The 22561-nt window shown below is 43.3% G+C and overlaps 2 protein-coding genes across 2 annotated transcripts in view; one reads left to right on the top strand and one right to left on the bottom strand.

The window, feature by feature from the left end:
• Positions 1-26: 26 nt before the first annotated feature.
• MRPL40 (mitochondrial ribosomal protein L40) lies at positions 27-3071 on the bottom strand. The gene is made up of 4 exons (XM_054392760.1): positions 3004-3071; positions 2271-2354; positions 1131-1286; positions 27-773 (listed from the first exon to the last, which is right to left on the bottom strand). Exons 1-4 carry the CDS (start codon positions 3069-3071, stop codon positions 464-466), a joined length of 618 nt encoding a protein of 205 aa, XP_054248735.1. The 3' UTR covers positions 27-463.
• A 615-nt stretch (positions 3072-3686) lies between these two features.
• Positions 3687-22561, top strand: part of LOC128975575 (protein HIRA) — a 38437-nt gene continuing 19562 nt past the window's right edge. Inside the window, exons 1-10 of the mRNA XM_054392538.1 lie at positions 3687-3723; positions 11609-11671; positions 12408-12518; positions 13287-13377; positions 14303-14397; positions 15258-15353; positions 16628-16788; positions 18025-18192; positions 18687-18800; positions 21062-21132. Of these exons, the coding sequence (XP_054248513.1) occupies positions 3687-3723; positions 11609-11671; positions 12408-12518; positions 13287-13377; positions 14303-14397; positions 15258-15353; positions 16628-16788; positions 18025-18192; positions 18687-18800; positions 21062-21132 (1007 nt within the window). The remainder of the gene's footprint in view (positions 3724-11608; positions 11672-12407; positions 12519-13286; positions 13378-14302; positions 14398-15257; positions 15354-16627; positions 16789-18024; positions 18193-18686; positions 18801-21061; positions 21133-22561) is intronic.

Genomic DNA, 22561 nt, shown 5'->3' with positions numbered 1-22561 from the left:
AATATTAAAAAAAAACCAACCAAGTATTGGCTTTGCCACAGTGTATTTTCCATCTGTTTTTCCCTCTTAGATGCAAAAGTACTCCAGTGAAATTGACAAAGTCAGTAAACTGCCATCTCCCCTTATAGTAAAGGCTCTGGTGGGATGACTGACCTTCTTTCCTCACAGCACAGGAATCTTCTAAGTTATTGTTTGTGCAGAACAACAACAGCAACAACAAAAAAGAGCTGCTCAGGAATATATTGACAGATGAGTGATACAAGCCCAGGAAGATAAACTGCTGTGTGAAATTCTAGCATGGCACAAATGTAAGCCAGCATAGTGGTGCTGGGTGCCTTATTACTTTCATTAATATGTGGACAGTCAGACACCTGCAGTACCACAACCTGCAGAAGGAATTGTTTATTCTTATCTCCTTCAGTTGGCTGAGTAGCTCATGCCATATGAAGAACCAACTCCTCCCTCACTGTGTATACACTTTGGTGATATCAATGCATTTTCCCTCGGGAGGATCATAGCCAGGCAGTGGGGGGGTGTAACTGGGCCCATTGCTCTCGAAGGGGAAAAGCCCCTGGTCTCGTTTGATTGCTGCCTGATACAGCTCCTCCGATTCAAGGCGCAATTCCTTTAGTGCCTCTTGCTGAGCTTCCACAAGAGTCTGAATTGCTTTCTTCTCTGCCTCGTCTTGTTTCTGCTTAAACACAGACCACTTTTTCAGAAGTAGAACTCTTCTTTCTGTCTCTTCAAATGACAGAGGGGGAAGACTCCGCACCCTGATTAAGAATAAGGTCACATTGTAATAGAGAAACAACCTGCACCCCAGAGAGCACAAACTCCCAACAACCCACAACCCCACCACAACCAAAAAAACTCCACCAAATCCAGAAAATGCATTCACGCATGCAAGGTCTATCTGTGAGGTTTTGCAGTCATTCCATAAAGAAATTCATGTAACTATTTTTTCATTGCTCTCAGCAGGAGCAAACATTTGCTTTCCACATTTTTGTTCTGGTAGAAGCAGATAAAGTTTTGTGCCAAGTCTGAAGCTACATTGCACTTCTGCAGAGAAATATATTGGAAGTGTGTCTACCAAGAATGCAATTTGCATGGTGAAAGGTAGTCTGACTTACCTGCTGCCATCTGAGTACTTAAATGGTGTTACAAAATCCTCAATTGGAATCATTTCTGCAGCTGCTTTTTCCAACTTCCTAATCTTCTTTTTCATACGATCCTTCTGTGCCTGCTCTCTCTTTACATCCACCTTCTTCTTCTTCTTTGGTTGTGCTCTACAAGGGAAATAATGGTGTAAATGAAAGGAGATAATTTGTAGTTTAATTTCACACCAGCAGCTTTCACAGCCTCCTTACTTTCCTAAGGACTGTTCCTTCCTATTGCTTAATTTGGTGCCTAATAGAAGTTCCAGATATGAGCTATATTCAAGTAATGCAATTTCCAGGAGATGGTAATCGGTCTTCTCAGATTTTCTGCAGAAAGAACTGTTCCTGCCTGAGACAGACAACCTCTGATTTTGTGATGAATATCAGAACGAACTTGAGAAAGTTCCACAAAAATTGAATTGGAATTGCTTGATGTTAGCTCAGAGAGCAACAGAACAGGCACCATGTTTGTATTCCTGCCATCTCACATTAAAGACTAGAGTGAGTGGATTTACATGATTCTAAAATCTTCACATTTGGAACCAAATTCAGGCTGCAGCTGTTACCCTCCTTTTGTACTTCTCCACTCAGATCCAGTACCCAATATAATACACAGACTGCACAAACTCATCTTCACAGTGGGCCTGTGGGATATCATTCCTGCTTTGCAGATCAAACAAGCAACTTTTATGTTGTGAAAGTCTCTCCAATGGTATCTAACAGCTACCAGCATACTTTAAATCTATTGCATCAAACCGAAACATGGGTACCAAAACGTAACACACATAAATGCAGGCTGTCTAGCACACCCACTCTTCTAGGCTTCTATTTGCACTCTTGCACAAAAGGGAATTTTGGAATACTGTTTAAAGTGAACATCTCCAACTACATCCTGTGGTTGAGAAAGAAAATACAACTACACACAAGCGTAAAGAGAGAATTCTACAGGTAACCATTAAACCTTCCTCAAGAGGCCAACAATTCTTAACTGTTTTTTCATATAGTGACTTAAAAGGAAACATCTACAATTAAAAGTTAATTTGGACTGGGGAAAATTTGCGTTCTCTTAGGGATGAAAACACTTCAATGTAACTCCATGGAGGTAGCACTCACCTCATAGGGAGAGATGCCCTGAAGGCCAGCACTGAAGTCTGCCAGTGACTTCCTCGGAATGGAGCCATCTGGGGCAGCCATGCGCTTCAGAAGAAAGAGCAACATAAAGCATGAGGAGAAAGTGATTGATGACATTGATTCTGCACAATACAAAAGCTATTTATTAGCCATAGATTAAAATACTGAATTTCAAATCATCTTTGTCTACTTAATTCATGACAGCATACAGTGGTTGCCCAGAAATCATAACCAAGTCATCAGCAAGGTAAATAAACCCAAATTTTGGGCTGTTCAGTGTTATGAATCCACAGGGTGCCCAAAAGTGAAGCAGATTTGGGTTTTAATGAATAGTTTCATTGCGAAGATATGCTAATAGCCCTCCCCAGAAGTGCTGATGTTGGGGGTAAAAGCTCCTCTGTCGAATCAGGAGGCAAGATGCCGTCTCAAATTTCGGCGGCTGTCAGGAGGGGCAGAACCGGGCTGCGTGCAGGCGCACCGGTTTCTCGACGTGCGGACCCAGGCCTGCGCACACCACATCCCGCCCCTGAGCCCGCAGCGCAGACCCAGGCCACCGAGGGAGCCCCGGGGAGGTGACCGGGTTTAGGGCTCTCCGGAAGCCCCGAGCAAAGGATTCTTCGCAGAGCTCTCTCCCCGCGGGCCCAGAGCAAAGCGACAGCAACAAAAGGATCCAGACAGACTCCGACAGCTGCTTCCACCCGACTCCTCACACTACCTTAGCCGGGCGCCATCGGGTGCCGTCAAAGCTCCAAAGAGCACCCGGCCTGCCAGGGCTGCCAACATGGCTCCCTGATGGTTCCAGCAGTGCGCCCGCCCCCTCCGCCAGCCACGCTTCAACACTCGTGTTCCGTCTCACAAACGTTCCGCCCGGGCTCGCCACGCTGCCGCGGCGCGGCCGTGACGCCAAGCCTGAGGGAAGGCCCCGCTCGCACCCCGCCCCATCCGCCGCCATCGTTCTGCTCCGCCCGGCAGGGGGCGCCGGCCTGCCCGTCCGGCCGCTCCCGCCCGCCCGTCCCGGAGGCGGGGCGGCGGCGCCTCGCGGGATCTCGCCCCCCGCCGGCCGAGGCTGGGGAACGCCGGGGCTGGGGGCGGCTGTTTCCCGCCGGGCCGGTTAGGCGGTTGCCAGGCGCCGAGTTCCGGCGTTGCCGGGAGCCGCCGGGAGCCGAGCGGGGGATGCGGCCGGGCGGCGGGGGCTGCGGCACGGGCGGCGCCGGGGCATGGAGCGGCGCTGAGGCGGCTCCGGCCGGCGGAGGGGGCGGGCAGAGCGGCGCGCGGCGGGGGCCCATGGTGGCCGGCGGCCGCTGAGCTCCGCCGCTCGCTCGGCCGCGGAGGCAGCCCGGGCGGAGCCGCCCTGGGGTCCCGAGGGCGGAGGCCGGCGGGGGCCCCGGGCGGGGAACAATGAAGCTCCTGAAGCCGACCTGGGTCAACCACAATGGTGAGGGCCGGCCGGCCGCGCCGTCGGGCAGCAGGTGCCGCGGGGCCGGGCGGGCAGGTGCGGCGGGGCACCCGGGTGGGGAAGGGAGCGGGCCGTGGGGCTGGGGCGCGGCACACGCGTGGAGCGAGTTTGAACGGGGGCGAGGGGCAGCCGGCGGAGAGCCGGGGACGGCTGCAGGAGCCGCCGGAGCCGTTTGTAGCGGCCGTCTCGCAGCCTGCGGTGTGCCCCTTTGCTTCCCGTGGGGCGGGCGCGGCGTGCTCGGGGCCCCGCCACCGTGGGGACCTGCGGGGGAACGCGGGGCGGCGGCGGGCAGGTGTCTCCGGGCGGGAGCGGGGAGCAACAAGTTCTGCCCCCCCGGAGTCCGGTGGGCTTGTGCGGAGGCGGCGGGCTGGGAGGCTCGCAGGGGGATGGAGGTGCGGAAACCACCCCGGGATTTCGAGAGAAGTGTGACTTCCAAAATACTGGCGGGGAGCTCGGCCAGAGCCCGTCCGCCAGAAGATGGCTGAAGGGTGCCGCGCTAGCCGTCTCGGAGCTGTGTTGGTGGCAGCCCTGGGACAGTTCTCGGTCGGCAAAGCGAGCAGGGGCACGGCCAGCACCAGGACTTTGTAAGGAGGAGTGAAGGCTGCTTGCTGAAGGCTGAGTTGCTTTTACCAGCTAGCCACGAATGTTGGGCAACCTCATGCTTGTGAAAGTGGAGAGGGATAGTTTGGACCAAATATAGATTGTGCTAAAGAGAGAGGGTGACTTATGTGCAGCGGTTGAGGTACCCTTTGAGATGTATGGACGTCCCGTGCCAACGCACAGCACTGGTCAGGGGGGTCTCACTCAGCCAGGTCCTGCGTTAAAGGCTTCAAATACACTGAGCTTCAGCACTGGTCCTCTGTGCTGTTGACACGGGGGAAAAGATTCTTCCAACAGTACTTTCAAAACAACTCCCTGAATTTATGGAGTGAATCACTCCAGTGATTTTTGTAGAGTTTTTATGGGCTGAAATGCTTTCAGAATCAAATGTTGGCATTGACAGAAGGCTTTCTACTCTCCTGGTGTGGCAAGTACAGGTTAGCATCAACGTTGCATATTTATAGCACTGAGTATAAGTTTCCAGAGTAATACCTGTGCTGTTCCTAGCAAAGCAATGAGGAGAAATCTGATGTGAAGAGCTGATTTCTGGTTTTGTGAGTTTTGTCCTCAAATTCATGGGTACAGCTTTATTTACACTGCAAATTTTGCACCCTGGTATAGATGTCAATGGTTGGACTCATCTGGCAGATTGGTATCTAGAACAAAACTGAGCGAGAGAAGAGCATATTCAAGCTGGAAAAGTATGCTTTGAGTTAAAAACCGCAGATGCAGCTTTACAGCTGCCTTTCTGCATGTGGTGTTGCCTCTGTAATCGTGCTGCAGATTTCAAGAACAGTAACTTAAGCCTGAGTTGCAATTTGCATGCATCTTGACTTGAACTGCTCTCCAGGGGATCTATGCAGATGAACTGAGCCTTTTAATGAAAGGCTGTAGTGAACTGAAGAAATGTGGAAGTACTTTATTTGAGAGGGTTTTTACACTTCTGCATGGTTAATCTAAACAAATGTAGCGTTTACATCTTAATCTCTGTCTGTGGGCAAGCTGTCCTCTGCTTGTCTGGATCTTCCGTGGAAGCACCTTACAAGCAGCTGAATAAAAACTTTGGGCCTAAACCTTTGCACATCACAGAGAGCAAATTTGCTTCTTTGCTGATTTCTTAAAAGGGTATACCTTTTGGTAAGGATATGTGTATAAAATCTGTCAAATGGCAGAAAACAGCCCTTGGCTGAGCACTTTGCAGTGAAGCTCCATTTATGAAGCCCTGTGATACTTTGCCTTGTGGATAATGCACTCCACAGAGCCTTGATAGTCCCAAATCTTATTCCCATTTCTGCCACCGTCCTGCTAGGATGAGTTTGGGCAAGTCACTTTGTCATGGTTTCACCACCTGCAAAACAGACATTCATCACTGGCTTCATTTGTAAAGTGCTTTCAGGTCTGCTAAGATATACAGGGCTATATAACATTCATGTGCTCCTATCCTGGGGGCAAGGAGTGCAGGATAAAAGCTGGGGAGTTGAGTTGGCCGCTTTTAACATACTCAGGTTCCGGGTCCTGCAGGCATCCCTGCGTGCAGGTAGCCTCCATCACACTTGATGGGCCTGTGCAGTGGCTCTGAAACCTCTCCAGAAACAGGGTAAAGATAATTTATGCTGTGTGTGCTGGAGACTCATTGTGATATTTTTTCCTCCATTTGTTTTCTCCACAAGCTCAAGAGGCTGCTTTACTGCTTTACTGTTGGTTTGTGAGTGAGAGTCCTGACAGCAAGGCTGGGCTCTTGCACACATCAAGCAGCTGTCATCACTGCCTTTCACTTTCCCCACTCATTTTTAGGATTTGTGCTTTACTGAATGGACTGGAAAGGTTTTAATGATGCACACAGACTGACATTCTCTAACAGACATTAGAAATGAGTGTCCTAGCCAGGGAACTCTGTACACCTGGGCATCGTTTGCTGCTCAGCCGAGCTGCTGCGTGTTTACCGTCAAAGCACTTTAACACATTTGGGCTCTACAGGTTTCTTTTTCCTGCAGTTCTTAATGTGTTTTTTGGTTGTTTTGGTTTTTTTTTTTCCTGAGTACTTACTGGAAGTATTTCTTCTTCAGATGCATTTGGCCTAAGCTTTTCACACTTTTAATAAGGGTTTATTACATTTTTCACGAAATTCTCATTATCGTGATGTTCTACTCCATGTTTCTTTGACTCAGAGCAAGGAAGAATATTGAAAAGTGCAATCTAATGATGGGGTGAGGAACTAATGACTGTAAGATACAGATGATGTGGTTTGATTCTCCTTCCCAGTTTTCCATTCAGTACTCCTGTAAGGATGCATCACACATCCACCATGTTCAGCACGCAAGGTTTTGAGAGCCCTGGTACTTAAAGATGAGAATTGCAGGCAGACACTGAGCCCTCCAGGAAAGGAGGTCCCTTGCCATTCCGAGAAACCCATGCAAACCCCAAGGTGCTGTTCATGTGTAACAACTTGTAAAAATTGGAGCCTCCATTTGTTTAAGTGTAGGTACAGAGTTTATTATCTCTCCGAGCTGTAATGGTGGAATGTAAATATTTGAATTGATTTGTGAGTCATGTTGGATGTTGTGTATCAGATGGGCTGGAGGCAAAATGAATTAGAAACATTCATATTGAGGTAGGAATTCACCTAAAATTGCCTGCATATCTCATGGCTTATTGCCTAAAGTTAAATGGCAATCAAAAATAATGCAGTATTTTAAATGTTTTGCTTTTTTTTAAATTTATTTTTATTCAGCTGTTGCATTTCTGTAAAGGTGAGACCTTCTCATTGGTTTTGAATTCTCTCACTTGGCATTTTTTGTTCCAAGCTTGTTTCATTATTGTTATTTCATTAAGTACATAATATCTATTTGGGTTCTTTAAACAAATAATCCAATGGGACATCTGTTCTTAATGAACCTGGTTTGCTTCCTCATGCAATGTGATGCTGAGAGCTTCAATGATTTAAACTTTATTTCTTTTAGAAATTAATAGAAGAGGGCAAAATGTCTTAAAATGCACTATGTGAGATTTTAGTGTATTGTGTTTTGTTTTGATGCGTGTCGTTAGGAATTTCAACACATCTGCAGTTAAGAGCATGGGAAAGCATTCAGTCACTTTGAAACAGGGACCTTGTGCCTTTTGGCTTGTTTCAACAGGATCTAACAATGTAATCAGATAAGGACATGGACCCAGGGAAGGAAGCAGTTGCTATCATATAATGACTCTTCCTCCATTATTTTGAGAAAATGAAGGAAATGAGGAAAACCCCAGCATCTGTGATCAGTTTATAGACCACAAGTAGTATGGAACCTGTGACAGTTACTCAGCACTGTAAATGGTATTCCCTTGGTAATGGTACTCTGGAGTAAAGAGCCCCCTGGTATTGACTTTGTCCTGCTAAACTTCTGTCCTGTGATCACTTCATCTGTTCTGTTCTTTTTGTTTGTTTATAATCACTTGACATCCCTGAAAACAGATCATAGAATGGTCTGGGCTGGAAGGGACCTCCAAAGGTCATCCAGTCCAACCTCCCTGTAGTCAGCAGGGACATCTCCAACTAGATCAGTCTGTCCAGGGCCTCATCAAGCCTTACCTTGAATATCTCCAGGACAGGGGCCTCAACCACCTCCCTGGGCAACCTGTTCCAGTGTTCCACCAGTCTTTGTTTACTTGGGCAACAATCTAATAATTATTCAACTTGTTCTGTATTTTAAGGGATAATATGCAAGTGTAGAGAGCAAGTTTATGAAAAACATGAAGAATTTCCTTATAGATCATGAAAGAGTTAATGTATGTTCATCATGCCAAGCCCTGTGTTTTTCAGTAGCCAAGACAAGCATGTGTAGCTCTGGAGCAGGACACTGGGAAGATTGCCCTTTCCGAGTTGATACATTGGTGTTAAAATGCCTCTTGCTGCTAACATTTGAAACTTTGAATATGCTACTGTGAGCTCAGCACTTCACCCATCCTGAACGTGAGCATGGAACAAAACTGACTTGAAGCTTCATGCACTGTTAGTGCTACATAGGAACTGAATTGTTTGTGGCAGTGTTATGCTGCTTTCTCATGAATAGTCAAACTACAGCTCCTTTCTGGGCATTGGCCAAAGGGTCCAAATTAGGTGCTGTCCAGTCTGGATTACACAGTCAGTGTCTGCACTTTCTGGTGCTGAAACACATAGTAGCTCTATGACTGCCTTAGAAATGGATGCAAGTTGTCCTTGTAGCTAAAGTAGAAGCTCAGGTTCCTATATTCAGTAGTTACTGTTTCCTGCAGGTATCAGAACAAAGCTGCTGCACAGTGAAAGTCTTGTGAACTGAAAACTGGGCTGTAACTGAACAGTCCGTGTTTGATTTTATTACCCATGGATCTTGGGATAATATCTAAAGCCATATGAAATAAATAAATAGCATTTCATCCAGGTTGACAGAAGTGTTCTGCTGTGCCAGTGTGTGACACAGCGTTTTGCAGTTGCTGCTTGTATTTTGATTAATGCAGAATGGCTGTTAAGAAGAGGGTGTGGGACAGGTTGGGGCTGGGTGTACTTTGACATTTCCTGTATTATGGGAAATGTAAGACTCTCCTCTGTCCAAACTTCCAGAAGTCTGGAACTTGGTTTAGTCAGCTAGGGAGGAAAAGCATGTCTTTAAAGGTGAAGCACTGGATGCATCTGGACATTGCTGATGAGGCTGAGATGTGTGAAACTAGACCAATCCTTATCAGGAGTTATCCATCAAATGGAAACAATATTTACGTGGCTGTGGTTTGACAGGCCTCATGATCACAAGGCATGCTTTAAGCTTATTGGCAAATTCTGTGGAAAACCCCAACTTGACTGGGTAGATCATTGTCTACGTTTGGAATAAGATCCCTTCCTGGATCACAATTGAGCCACATAGGAAACTTGGTTTGTTGTTGAGGGTTTTATTTATTACCACTGCCTTTCCTGAGTGCAAAGTCCATACCCTTTTTAAACTCCACAAGTAAAATAATGCATTCTCTGCCACCTGACAATTTCCACTGAGGCCTAAGGTTTGAGGATTAGAATAATTTATGAAAATATCTGCTCAGTGCTCATTAGAGCAAACCCCAAATTTGTGCTAGGAAAAGAAGTCAAAAGTAAACATTCTCCTCCTATATAAGTACACAGCTTATTTGCCTTTGAACACTGTCTTCAGTGCCAGTTCCACTCCATGTCATAAAATACAGAACTGTAAGAAGCCTGTAGTGGAGTGACTGGATCAAAAGCATGGGACAGATTCTGTACAAGGAATGACAATGTAGAGTAGGACTCTGGGCTAGAAGTGGGAGGGTGGAGATGGAGATATGGTGAACATGGGAGCTGGGACTGTTCAGCTCCAGGGAGACATTATAGCAGCCTTCCAGTAGCTGAAGGGAGCTATGAGAAAGTTGGGAAGGGACTTTTTACAAGGGCATATAGTGATAGGATGAGGGGTAATGGCTTTCAGTTTGAGGAGGGGTGATTTAGACTGGATATCAGTAAGAAATTCTTTACAGTGAGGGTGTTGAGACACTGGAACAGGTTGCCCAGGGAGGTTGTGGATGCTTCCTTCCTGGAGGTGATCAAAGGCAGGTTGGATGAGGCCTCGAGTGACCTGGTCTAGGGGAAGGTGTCCTTGTCCATGGCAGGGGGGTGGAACTGGATGATCTTCAGGTTCCCTTCCAACCCAAACTATTCTATGAATCTATGAATATAGAGAGTTGTGAGTGGCAGAAAGGGGATGAATGTTAAGTGATTCATTTTCATTCACTGTTTTCCTGTTTAATCGACGGCAACTTCCACATCCTGGGAAGGGGAAAATAAATGTTTGCTTCTTGTCCATGCTTCTCTAAATACTCAGTTAATCCCTACATGTTGCATTCAAATTAATATAAGATAGAATCAGACACAATAAGCTGAAGAAAAGTCACAGCTAAGTCTTAGTCAATAGATTTTATGTGGTCTAAGGCACTTGGAAGGAATGTAACTTAAGTGCCATCTTACTGTACTTAAGGTCTTTGCTTGGCTGCCTATAAACGTTTAAGGGGAATCACATGTCACAGTTGCAATATAAATCCAAATAAAATAAACCTTAAACCAAATCAACATAAAGTTGGCATGGAGCAAAATGCATCTCTCTCAAAAAGTAAGCAGTTCTGTGTGTTTGAGTGAGGATTTTGTCAGCAGTTTAGTGTTAAGGAGTTAAAATGCTACAGCTGCAATATTAAATCCATCGCTGGATAAGTTCTCTTGGTTTTATGGTTCATGTCAACATTGTGAAGACAGAATGCAAGAACTGACATATATAGGAAACTTCTTGGTTAATCTTGGTCCGTGGGTACTAGTTCTATGGCTGATCGATCAACTGTCTTTTATACTGGCATGTGAGTGACGTTGCTTGCAGAAGCATTCCAATTTGAAAGGGTTGGGACTGCTGCCAAGAATGTTTTGAACGTGGAAATCATATGTGTTTGCCTTCAAGTAATCCTCAGTGGTAGCTTTTTGAGCATCGTTGAAAGCAGTAAGCTTACTTCTCTTTCTTTTCCTTCTGCAAAGGTTAACAGAACTGAACTTCTAGGAGAGTGTATGTGATCCAGTGGTCAGAGCAGAATAGGTTGAGCGTGAGGGTTGTCTGGTCTCCAAAGATGTTCCACAGCTGTGTTAGCTAATTGTTACGCAGTTTGTTTTCATAAAATCATTAGTTTTCTTCTGAAAGATTTAGCATATGGAGAACTGAAGGATTGAAGAGTAATGTTAGGTTTTGGTTAGCCTTCCTCTGTCTATATGTAAGCCAGAAAAATAAAGCTAGTCCTTGGGGAGTAGAGTTTCATAACAACAGAATTTTAATTTGAGACAGGTAATTGTGTGACAAATAGATGCAGTCTGAGGTGGGGGAGGATTAAAAAACCAAACCAAGCGAAAAAAACCCAAATTTTGCTTCAGGTCATCAGCTAACAAACTATAGAAACCTGGAAGAAATTCCTTACTCGGATACAGCTTTGTTGGCACACTTGCTTTGTGGTGTTATTTTGCTTTGAGGCATTTGACACATCCTTGGTTGTCAGTGTTTTGCTGTGGCATGATAACTTCCATATACACTTTTAATAGGCTGTCATTGCTGTCACCAAGTTCAGTTGTTTTCAACTTGTAGTCAGCTGTAATTCTTACAACTTATAGAGGAAGAAAGTTATTTGCCGACTAGAAGAGTTATGGTTCATTTGGCTTTATTCCGTTCTGTTGACTGTAAAACAATTCAGTGTGTTGCTGCTTGTTCTCTGATTCCAGGAAAGCCAATATTTTCAGTGGACATTCACCCAGATGGGACCAAGTTTGCAACAGGAGGACAAGGTATGCCTGCATACTGATAGAAGGCAGAATTTGGGGCCGTAATAATCATGTGCTGTCAACACTTTAATCAGTCTGACCCTCTAAAAACCACATCACTTGTATCTCCAAGAAACAGATAATTATGTAAGTCATTGAAAATTGCTGCTGTAACTGCAGATGGCAGGGTTACATTTTCTTATGTACTCATCCTCATGGACATCATTGAGATAAGAGCTGCAATAACTGAGTTGTGGCCATACTGCCAAATTTCTTTCTTTGAAGAGGAACTAAATGGGAAGTTGAGCTTTTTGACCTGCTAAATAGTAGAGCTATTTGGACAAAAAAAAAATCAAATTATCTAAATGGAACAGCTCAAGAAATACATGCAAAATTATTATTTGGATCAGAATAGTAATTTTATGCTGGCTACAATAATTGCAGTTTAGGGTTTGAATATATCTTTTCTCTTTTGAACTTCTAATAAAGTTGTATTTTATCCTCGCAGTTGGCATCAGTTGTATATACTGTAATTTTTTAACAAGGCTGTAAAACTATATTTTTAATAACTTAGAAAAAAACCCAACCCAACCACTTCTGACTCAGTGTAATTATGTTGGAATGGCATCTGTATTTCCAAAGTTCCCACTGTAGTTACCCTTGAAGTTTAGCTTCTATTCTGGAACAGAGATTAAGTCTGAGAAGTGGGGTTTTTTTGCTGTAGGTATTTAAAAGGAGGGGACTGTTTGTTCTCTTACAGGTCAGGATTCTGGGAAAGTTGTGATCTGGAATATGGCTCCTGTCCTGAAAGAGGAAGATGAAAAGAATGAAAATATTCCCAAGATGCTTTGTCAGATGGACAATCACTTAGGTAACAAAGTGACTGTTGGTCATTTGCCAAAGCTTAACCATTGGATGTTTGTAATTACAAAAATCATTCCCTGTCCAGTGGTGAAGAATCAGTGAAATACAGCAGGGTAGTCCCATACTTTGGCTATAGATTTTTTTTTTTTTAGATCTTCAGCAGAAAATGTTGCTAAAAGCAGGAAAATGTACCAAGAAAGATTGGCAATCTCTTCCCAATGAGGTTTTTTCCATCTGTGATCACAAAATAATTGATAATGCACATTTTGAGAAACTGAGATCTCTGAGGGAAAGGGCAAGCAGAGAAATAAGTGTAAAGGAAACACGAAGCATTTTGGTTATAGTTCTAAATTATTCTGGATTTATTGCTTGCTACATTTGAAAGAAGTTTGGTTACCTAAACAAGCTGTCCCTATCCTTTCTTCAAGATGCATCTCCCTTTTTTTTTTCTTTTTTCTTCTTTGCCCCCTCAATCCTACCTCATTTACCACAAGAGCAATTTCCTTTGCTAGATCAATAATAATATTTCTTCTTCTGAGCTGCTTTTGGTGAAGCTTTTTAAAATAAAGAATAGGGTTTTTAAGAAGCTTCTGGGCTGCTACTGCAAGATAAGTACCAACTCATTTATCTACAGCAGACAGAGTAACTGCTTGAGTGGCAAAAGCACACTTAAATCCTAAACATCAGGTTTTGCTTATGCTAACCTCTGTCCCCAGTCCAGAACCACTTTCTTTTTGTATTTCACCTTACATCAACTTTCTTTTCCACGTTTCAGCTTGTGTGAACTGTGTGCGATGGTCGAACAATGGAGTTTACTTGGCTTCGGGGGGAGACGACAAGTTGATTATGGTGTGGAAACGAGCTGCGTAAGCATCTTCCTTCTTGATTTTATATTTCATTTCAAGTAGGCTACTCTGACACATCTCTTGGTGCTTCTTCCCTGTGCTGGCTTGGTGAGTAAGGAGCTGAAACTGTGACACCGTATCTCTGCTGCTGGAGATTTGGTCTCTTCTGTCTCTTGGAGTGGAGTGTAGGTGTGTCTGTCTGGGCAGTCTCTCTCCTCTTGAGGAGCTGAGGCATTTTATTCTGTTCTTAAAGAATGCTTCCTGATGAGATTTGAAGAGTTATCTTAAATGTTACCATTTTTTGCTATCTCTCAAGTTGTACATGTTATCAAAGTTAGTATTTTAATAATGGGGGAGGGAAGCCCACAGTTTTGTGCTCTAATAATGTGAGTCTGGAGGAGGCCACAAGGATGATCTGAGGGCTGGAGCACCTCTGCTATGAGGACAGGCTGAAGGAGCTGGGGTTGCTCAGCCTGGAGAAGGAAGACTCTGGGGGAACCTTATAGCTGCCTTCCAGTACCTGAAGGGAACCTGCAGGAAAGCTGCAGAGGGACTTTTCATGAGGGTGTCTAGAGACAGGACAAGGGGGAATGGTTTGAAGCTGAGGCAGAGCAGGCTTAGACTGGATCTTAGGAAGAAGTTCTTTGGTACAAGGGTGGTAGAACTCTTGAGTAGGTTGTCCATGGAGGTTGTGGAATTCCCTTCCCTGGAAGTGCTTCAGGCCAGGTTGGATGAGGCCTTGGGGCAGTTGAGAGGTGTCCTTCCACATGGCAGCAGGGTTGGAGTAAATGATCTCTAAGGTGACTTCCAACCTAAGCCATTCTATGATTCAATTTTCATTGCAGGAATAACTGACTATATAAAACAAAGTGTACTATGCAGCTAATTAGGAATTTATTTTTTTAGAAAGTAAGTTTGGAGAGCTAACTGTTTCTATTTCCATTAGGTATATTGGACCTAGCACTGTGTTTGGTTCTAGTAGCAAACTCACTAACGTTGAGCAGTGGAGGTGTGTATCGATTCTCAGAAGCCATTCAGGGGGTAAGTTAATAGATGTTGAATGAACATAATTTGTAAGGGTTTGGGGAAAAATGTTTCTCAGTGTCACATTTTCTTGATTTTTATATATATTTTTTTTTCAAATATATTTGGTGGGAAATTAGTAATTACTTTAAAGAGCAAGAATGAAAATCTAAAAGAATTTAATTTTTAACAAAATGCCAATTTTCATACAAGTAACTTCAAGAAATCTAGTAGGGATTCTGGCAACTATGAGTAGAAAAATTAGCAACTAAGAAATATCTATTTTGCTGCCTTAAGGTGAATAAAGGAAGCTAAACTGTATTTTTATTTAAATCAATATTTACACTTGCAGTGAATAATCTCCTGGCTGGCAGAAGATAAAGTTTTAGTAAACCAAAGAATATTAATATCTAGTTAGAAAAAAAATAAATAAAAGCAATGCAAAAGATGTATAAAGCAGATAATTTCAAATGCATTTTCCACCTGCTGACGTGAGCTGTGATTAAAATCAAGGTTGAGATCACTTTGATCATTCTATATGTGTTAGAATACAAGCAAGTGCATTGCAACAGCTGCTGTTGCTTTTCATTCAAAGCAAGGCAAGGCATGCTTTTATACAGGCATCAACACTTCCTGTAATCACCAAACATTGAGTCCTCTGCCTTAGATTTTCTTTCTGGTTTTGTTCCCCATTGAACGTTGTAAATTGGAGAGCCTCACTCCCAACGAGTGTTGCTCAGTTCTTTCTTTCCTTCCACTCTAGTGATAATCATTTCTCAGTGATAGAAAAAATGTTGCCACCCAAACTCTTTTTTAAAAGATTTTTTTGGACTATTTGATTCCCATCAAAGTCTTAAATGGAAACATTTTTTAAACAGATGTCATGGATGTGGCGTGGTCTCCGCATGATGCCTGGCTGGCATCCTGCAGTGTGGATAACACTGTTGTCATCTGGAATGCTGTCAAATTTCCAGGTGAGAAGTCTTACAATTTAGATGTGCAAGTATGTAAAGTTTTGTGACAAACTTTTCCCTCCATGGGTGTATTTCACTGGCTGTGAAGATCTCTTTGTGGGAGCGAGTTGCCTGCCTTTCAGATGACATGGTTGCAATCTGAGTCGGTCCTTCCAAGTCTGGGTAGCAAGAAGCAGTGGATTCTGCTGTCCTGTAGACAAAAGCCACGTTCAAGTTGTGCTGCTGATTTTACATGAAGATCATTATTATATTTTTCATTTTCTCTGCAAAAATCTCCAATGAACTTCAGCTTGCTACAACATCTGTATATGCATACATTGTCTTCTTGTTGCCTTCGTACCTACAGAACTTCCATTCATTTGCCTTCAGAGGGGCACGATCTTACACCATTTTTAATGCTTCTGCTTGATAAGTAATGTGACTTTATATGATGAAAGAGAGGAAGAACAGACTAGGGGAGCCTCACAGTAGCAGATATTTTCAAGTCTTATGTTTAATAGCCATTTTCCTTCTTCCATTGCTGCAGCACTGGGAATTCACACCCTCTTTCTGAGGGACCACACTGCCATGTTCCACACTGCCAGGCACAGCTGGTGCACTGGACAGCTTTAGCTGACTTGCAGAGGCCTGTGGCAGTCAAAGAGCACAGGCATTTGTTTGGCTGCTTCTCACTGTGTAACTTGCTGCAGGCTAAAACTCCCATTGCGCAGTGCCTAGTCACTGTCATTTGTTTTAGGGTTGCTTCCTACCCTGATAGCAGAGTTTTTATGCTTTTAAACTAGCTGTGTAGCCTGTGCAGTGCTCTCAGCCTCTCACAATCTGATAAGCAAGAGATTCGCTGAAAGTAGGTTAGCAGGTGTGCCAGGCTTGTGTATCTGTTCAGTTACGACTTTATCTTAGTTCATATTTGGTGCACAAAGCTAAAATTGTTGTGATGATCTTTGGGTGCACAGGAAGGAATGAATGTTTAACTGAAGTTAAGCAGTTAAACTTCTGGTTTCTATAGCTTGGAAGTGCTGTTCTGAAGTACTTGGACTCTGCTGGTCTTCCTGCTGTGATCTATCTCCTCTAAAGTGTTTTGCATCATTTATTCTGGCCGAGTTCTCTACCACTTTTCATATCATTCTTAGCTCAAGTACAGGTTCCAGTTTGGTTGATGTGTTGTTGCTTGAACATTAAAGGAAGTTAAATATAACTCTTTCAAAAAGATTTTGTAGGTCTCCTCAACAGTCTGTCCTAAAGAAAGTATCAGTAGCTGTTCTCTGCTTTTGCAGAAATTCTTGCCACTCTGAAGGGGCATTCTGGCTTGGTGAAAGGGCTGACCTGGGATCCTGTTGGAAAATACATTGCCTCTCAGGCTGATGATCGAAGTTTAAAGGTGTGGAGGACCATGGACTGGCAATTGGAAACCAGCATCACAAAACCCTTTGATGAGGTACTTGAGAATGTGTGACTATTCCTAGTTAATTCCTGTAGAATTAATAAAAATTAGAGCAATAACTGACAGCACCATGAAGGCTCCAGGCTTGTAGCAGAGTGGGTAGAAACTGCCCAGCAGAGAAAAGACCTGGGGGTGTTGGACAACAGCTGGCTGAAGATGAGCCAGTGTGGGCCCAGGTGGCCAAAAAGGGCACTAGCGTCCTGGCCTGGATCAACAATAGTGTGATACCAGCAGGAGCAGGGCAGTAATTGTCTCCCTGGACAATCAAAGTGAGGCCACACCTTGAGTCCTGGGTTCAGTTTTGAGGCACTCACTCCGAGAAAGACATTGAAATGCATTGTGGCCCTGGGCAGCCTGGTTTAGTTGGAAGCGTCCCTGCTCCCTGCAGTGGGGTTGGATCTTCGAGGGCCCCTTCTAGCCTGATGCAATCTGTGATTCTGCACACACATTTGTTAATTTAGCAGTGCTGAAAGCTGTCAGATGGTGGATTCAAAGGGAGAGGGAAGAGCTGCTTTCTCACACCTGATTATGCTGAGTCTCTCAATGCCGTTGGATGTTGTGGATGCCAAAGGTTTACATTGGTTATGTAAACAATGGAGCAAATTCCTGGAAATGGAGAGGTTGTTCCAAGGCAGTACTGGCACATGAATTACATTGTTCTTCTGTTCTTCCCTGTGCATCTTCTGTTGGCCACTATCAGAAGTGAGATAAGTACTTAGAGATCTTTGGTCTGGCATCATTGGGCTGTTATGTGATGACTTTGATCAAGAGATCTAATTTCTGGGGACAGAAGCTGGTGCTCAGGGAGAGGATTGTTTTGCAGTAATCTTATGATATTGTGATTGGTGCAATTGCTCTATTGGCAGTAAGTGCCTCAATTCATGTGTGAGCTGGTGTTGCAAGCTGAAGATTCATTATTAGCAGTTGGTACGCTGCAGCCCTGTCACTAACACTCAGGAATGCTGAGAGTACCTTATCCAAATACACTTGTATTTCCTTTAAAAAGGTCTCTAGGTTCCTTTTCCTCATTCATAAGGGCTTCATAAATGACAGTAGATCACCAGGACAAACATGGCTGAAGTGCTGAGAATTGTGTGTGATGTCACTTTTTACATTCCCCAAAACCTTACTTTGGGATCATATTCCCTACATTGAAAATGTAAATAGTTGGTATTTAAAATCCTTTACCAAATGCTTCTAAAGCTCTGACATGCTGGGTTTTTTTGGCAGTGTGGAGGCACAACTCATGTGTTGCGTCTTAGCTGGTCACCTGATGGTCACTATCTTGTTTCTGCTCATGCCATGAATAATTCTGGACCTACTGCTCAGATCATTGAGAGAGATGGATGGAAAACCAACATGGACTTTGTAGGGCATCGGAAGGCAGTTACGGTAGTGGTGAGTGAGTGATAGTAATTCATCCCTGAAGTAAATCTCCTAATACGTGCTTTTGGATCATTCTATGCATTAATGGGACAAGAGGTGAAGATGGGTATCAAGATTAGTAAGGCAAATGCTTGGTGGTGATTTAAAAAAGTCAACTTTTCATGTTGGAAGCAATCAGCGTGCTCTTGTGATAAGAGATCTGGATGTAGATGAACAAGCTTAGAAGGGGGAGTACAGGGGCATGTTAGGAATGCCAAACACTGTCTTTCTTAGCCATCCAGTAGCTTAATTAAATTGACTTAAGTAGTAAAATTAATATTATTTGCTATTCCTATTCAGGCATTTAGAAAGCTCTTTAAGAAAGGACATGCCCCTGTACAATCTGGTCAGGGACTTTGTTCCTCTGTAACGTTTCTTTTTCACCCTTAAGTGGAAAACTTGCTTCTAAAGCAGATCTGCTAAAATGTAATCACTATAATAAAATTGGGGACTTCTCATTTGTTCAGAAATTCAATCCAAAAATCTTCAAAAAGAAACAAAAGAATGGAAGCTCCACCAAGTCAAGCTGTCCCTACTGCTGTTGTGCTGTTGGGAGTAAGGATCGATCTCTTTCTGTCTGGGTAAGTGGGAGTTTTTACTACCTTTGAACAAATGTGGTCATTTCATTAATTTGAGGATTTAGCTCAAAGGTCACATGTACAGCAGTACATGTAGATTCATTTTTAGGTATTTTTCTCTTTGTTAGAGGATTAGCTGGGGGGAAGGAAGTAGATTGGTGTTAGCTCATTTCTCCGAAGCCAGGACCAGCTAGAAGCCAGTGGCAGAGTTGTGTTGCCCTGGTAAGGGGGAGGAAGTATGGAAGGAAAGAATGTCTTACCACAGTTAATACACATAATTCAGCACTGTTTTCTTCCCTGTGTCTCTTCCTCCTTCTCCATGTGAGTGTCTTAAGAAAAAAGACTTTTTGTTTCCCTATGTTTATCTCACTTATCCATTCATCACTCTTGGAGCCTATCTTTGTTTTTGTTTTCTGGGTACAAGGACAATACAACAGGCACAGGATAGCTGTTTCTGAGCGTATATACAGCTCATCTTTCTGCTTTGCTCTGGCTTTGATCCCTGGCTTCTGTCTTTACTATGGAAAGGAATGTGAAAGTGAATTAGGTTTTTAAGTATATTTTCCAGTTTTCAATACCTAGTTTGGGTTTTACTTTAAAATCTAGACTGAAGTTGTTCCTCTGGCTGAGAGAAGTGTAGCTATTCTCACATCTGCAAATTCAAGGCGGGTTGTTTGGCAACTGCAAAGGAGAAGGAATAAATTTAACTGATTTGGAAAGCTTTGTGTTGAGAGCATGTGCCAGAACACACCAATTGCTGACTGCAATCTACTATTTATAGATTCCAGTGTGATATTTATTCATCAATTCCTAAACACATAACACTCAATCTGTCTCTGCCAATGTCACCAATGCATACCCATATCAAAGTATCACTCTTAGTATATTTTACTTTCTATTTTATACTATGATTTCATTTATGGGGCCTGTTGAGGTTATACTAGGTATTGTGGAGATGCAAAGCTATAGGTGAAGAGTTTAATAGATAGACCAGACCTATACAACACAGACCTATGGAAATATAAAGGAAATAACTGTGGAAGAGGACCCAGAGAAGAGCAGATTTACATTGAATATTAGGAACAAGTTCTTTAGCATGAGGGTGGTGGAACACTGGCACAGGTTGCCCAGGCAGGTAGTTGAGTCCCCATGCCTGGTAAGTGTTGACAAGGCTCTGAGCTACCTGATCGTAGTGGAAGATGTCCCTGCTGACTGCAGGGGGTTTGGACTAGATGACTTCCAACCCAAACCATTCTATAGTTTAACACTGGTGGATGAGAAACTCAACATGAGCAGTCAATGTGCACTTGCAGCCCAGAAAGCAAATCATATCATGGGCTGCATCAAAAGAAATGTGGCCTTCAGGTCAAGGGAGGTCTTTCTTCCCCTCTACTCTGCTCTCATGAGACCCTGCCTGCATTACTGTGTTCAGCTATGGAGTCCCTGGCACAAGGAGGAGATGGAACTATTAGAGCAGGTCCATGAAGATGAGCAGAGGGCTCGAGCACCTCTCCTATGAGATTTAGATTAGACATTAGGAAGAAATTATTCACCGTGAGAGTGGTGAGACACTGAAACAGGTTGTCCAGAGAAGTTGTAGAGGTTCTGACTCTAGAAGTGTTCAGAGCCAGGTTCAATGGGGCCTTGAGCAACCTGGTCTAGTAGGAGCTGTCCCTCCCTATGGCATTGGGGTTGAAACTAGATGATCTCTAAGGTCCCTTCAAATCCAAACCATTCTATGGTTAAAGAGCACAGAATATCTGATTTGGAAGAGGTTACTGGGAATGTTCACATTCAGTTCTTTATTGCTAAGCTGATTTATAAGTGTAGAGGAATCTTCTTTAAGAATGATTGTGAGTCAGATTCCCTTTGCACATTAGGACATGGAAACCTAATCTGTTTTCTCTCTTGTGCTGACAGTTTGTGACATTCTTATCTAAGCAAAGCTTAGAATAGAAGCTGTCTTTAGCATCTGCAGAATTACTTTTTGAGTGGTAGAGAACATTGTGATGTAAAGGCAAAGCTGGTGAAGAAATTCAGTCTGTGTTTCTGAAAGGGAGGGAGGGTTGAATGTCAGCTGCTCTTCTCCAACGCTTTTCTGTACCAGTAGTGGAATGGGCAGCTGGGTGATTCAGATAAACCATCAAGCACACAACTGTCTGCTGCTCAGCTTCTGTTTGGTGAACAAGAGAGCAGTTCATGTGCTGATATCTGTGGTCACATAGGACTTCTAAATTTCTGAGTGTTGGTTCCTCTGTTTCCAGCTCACGTGTCTGAAACGACCCTTAGTTGTCATACATGAGCTATTTGACAAGTCCATCATGGACATCTCCTGGTAAGTTGATTTCTGCTGTTTGTTACAAGTATCCAAGTGTTGCTATCAACTTGAGGTACACACCTGAACTGGAAATACCTTAGAGTGATGTAGATTGTAGCTGTTACAATTGGTTCCTGAAGGTTTGGGTTCTGCTGCAGCATCTCAGGCGGTAAAATTAGATGATCACTTGAGATTGTGTAACATTTAAAACTGAATAAAAACTAAGAGTGCAGTGCATTAAAATACCTGTGGAATGAGTTCCCACTTGCTACAATTCTCTGAACTTATTTTCATAGAACATGTATTTTATAATACAACATGGTGGACTTGGTGGGTTTTATGTGCATTGTATCTGCGAAAAGTTGTTGCACTGTACAGTTAGGATAAATTCAGATGAACTTTCTGGGCCAGTAATTCCTTTGTGCCTAAGGACACAATATACCTAAAGAAAAAAAAGTAATGTCTATTGAAAAAAAAAAACAAACAGTAAATGCAATAATTGCTTTTGGGTTTAATAAAAATGTAGTTATACGGTGTGGTTGCAGCACTGTGTGAAGGGTGTTGAAGAATTGCAGAGGCTGAGCATGTGGCGAGTCTCAGAGAAAGGCTAATGAACCTACTACACCCAACCACACCCCATCTACCAACCACAGGACAGCAGAAGGGCAAGTGCTGAGCTTTCCCAGGACATCTCTACTGATATAGGCTGGCCAGCCCACCTTTCCAGCAGCCTACTGTACCAAACCTTGTTTTTCTCTTCCTGCAGTTAGTGCCACTCTCTCCAGTCCTACTTTTTTTTCCAAGGCCTGGTCATAAAAATGCAGAAGATAATAGTTCTTCATTCACTATAAGACTTAAATAACAAGTGAGAAATAACTATGTAAATGGTATTAAAAATGCTCTGCACCATGCATCAGCTGATTTACAGTTAAGGGTTCTGTGCAGGAAAAGGCTATTTTTCTCATGAGAGGCAACCAACTGATTCCATGTTATCCTAATTCTAGCACATCCTAACTTTGGAAGTTCTACCTTAACTAAAGCAATCTTGGTGATTTAATGCTGTAAATTTTAAAGCTTACAATTGTATAACTTCCTGTTTTCTCTGTGCCTTGTGGATTTTGCCATAAAGCTCAGTGGAGCATGATGCAGTTTTCAAAACCAAATAATTTTTCTTTCCATTTATACATGAAGGGTTGAAAGTGGAATATTTCATGAGACATGCTCCTATTGTTGTAGCACAATAGCTTTGAACAGTGTTGTTTTCTTGTAGTGCTTTTTTAATCCTCCATCTGCAAAGAGCTGGTTAACAATTGCAGTTTCTGAGGAAATGGTTTTGTGGAGTATCTGAAAGACAAAGGATTACCAGGAAGTTTGCTGGTTTATATCCTGTTTCCAAATTGAAATGTATGGCTGAAGTGTCAATAATACAGACTGTTCCCAGATACAT

Source organism: Indicator indicator, chromosome 26 (assembly GCF_027791375.1).
Source record: "Indicator indicator isolate 239-I01 chromosome 26, UM_Iind_1.1, whole genome shotgun sequence".
In the NCBI taxonomy this organism is placed as follows: domain Eukaryota; kingdom Metazoa; phylum Chordata; class Aves; order Piciformes; family Indicatoridae; genus Indicator; species Indicator indicator.
The sequence above is the reverse complement of the archived record's forward strand: the minus strand, read 5'-3'. Positions and strand labels throughout refer to the sequence as shown.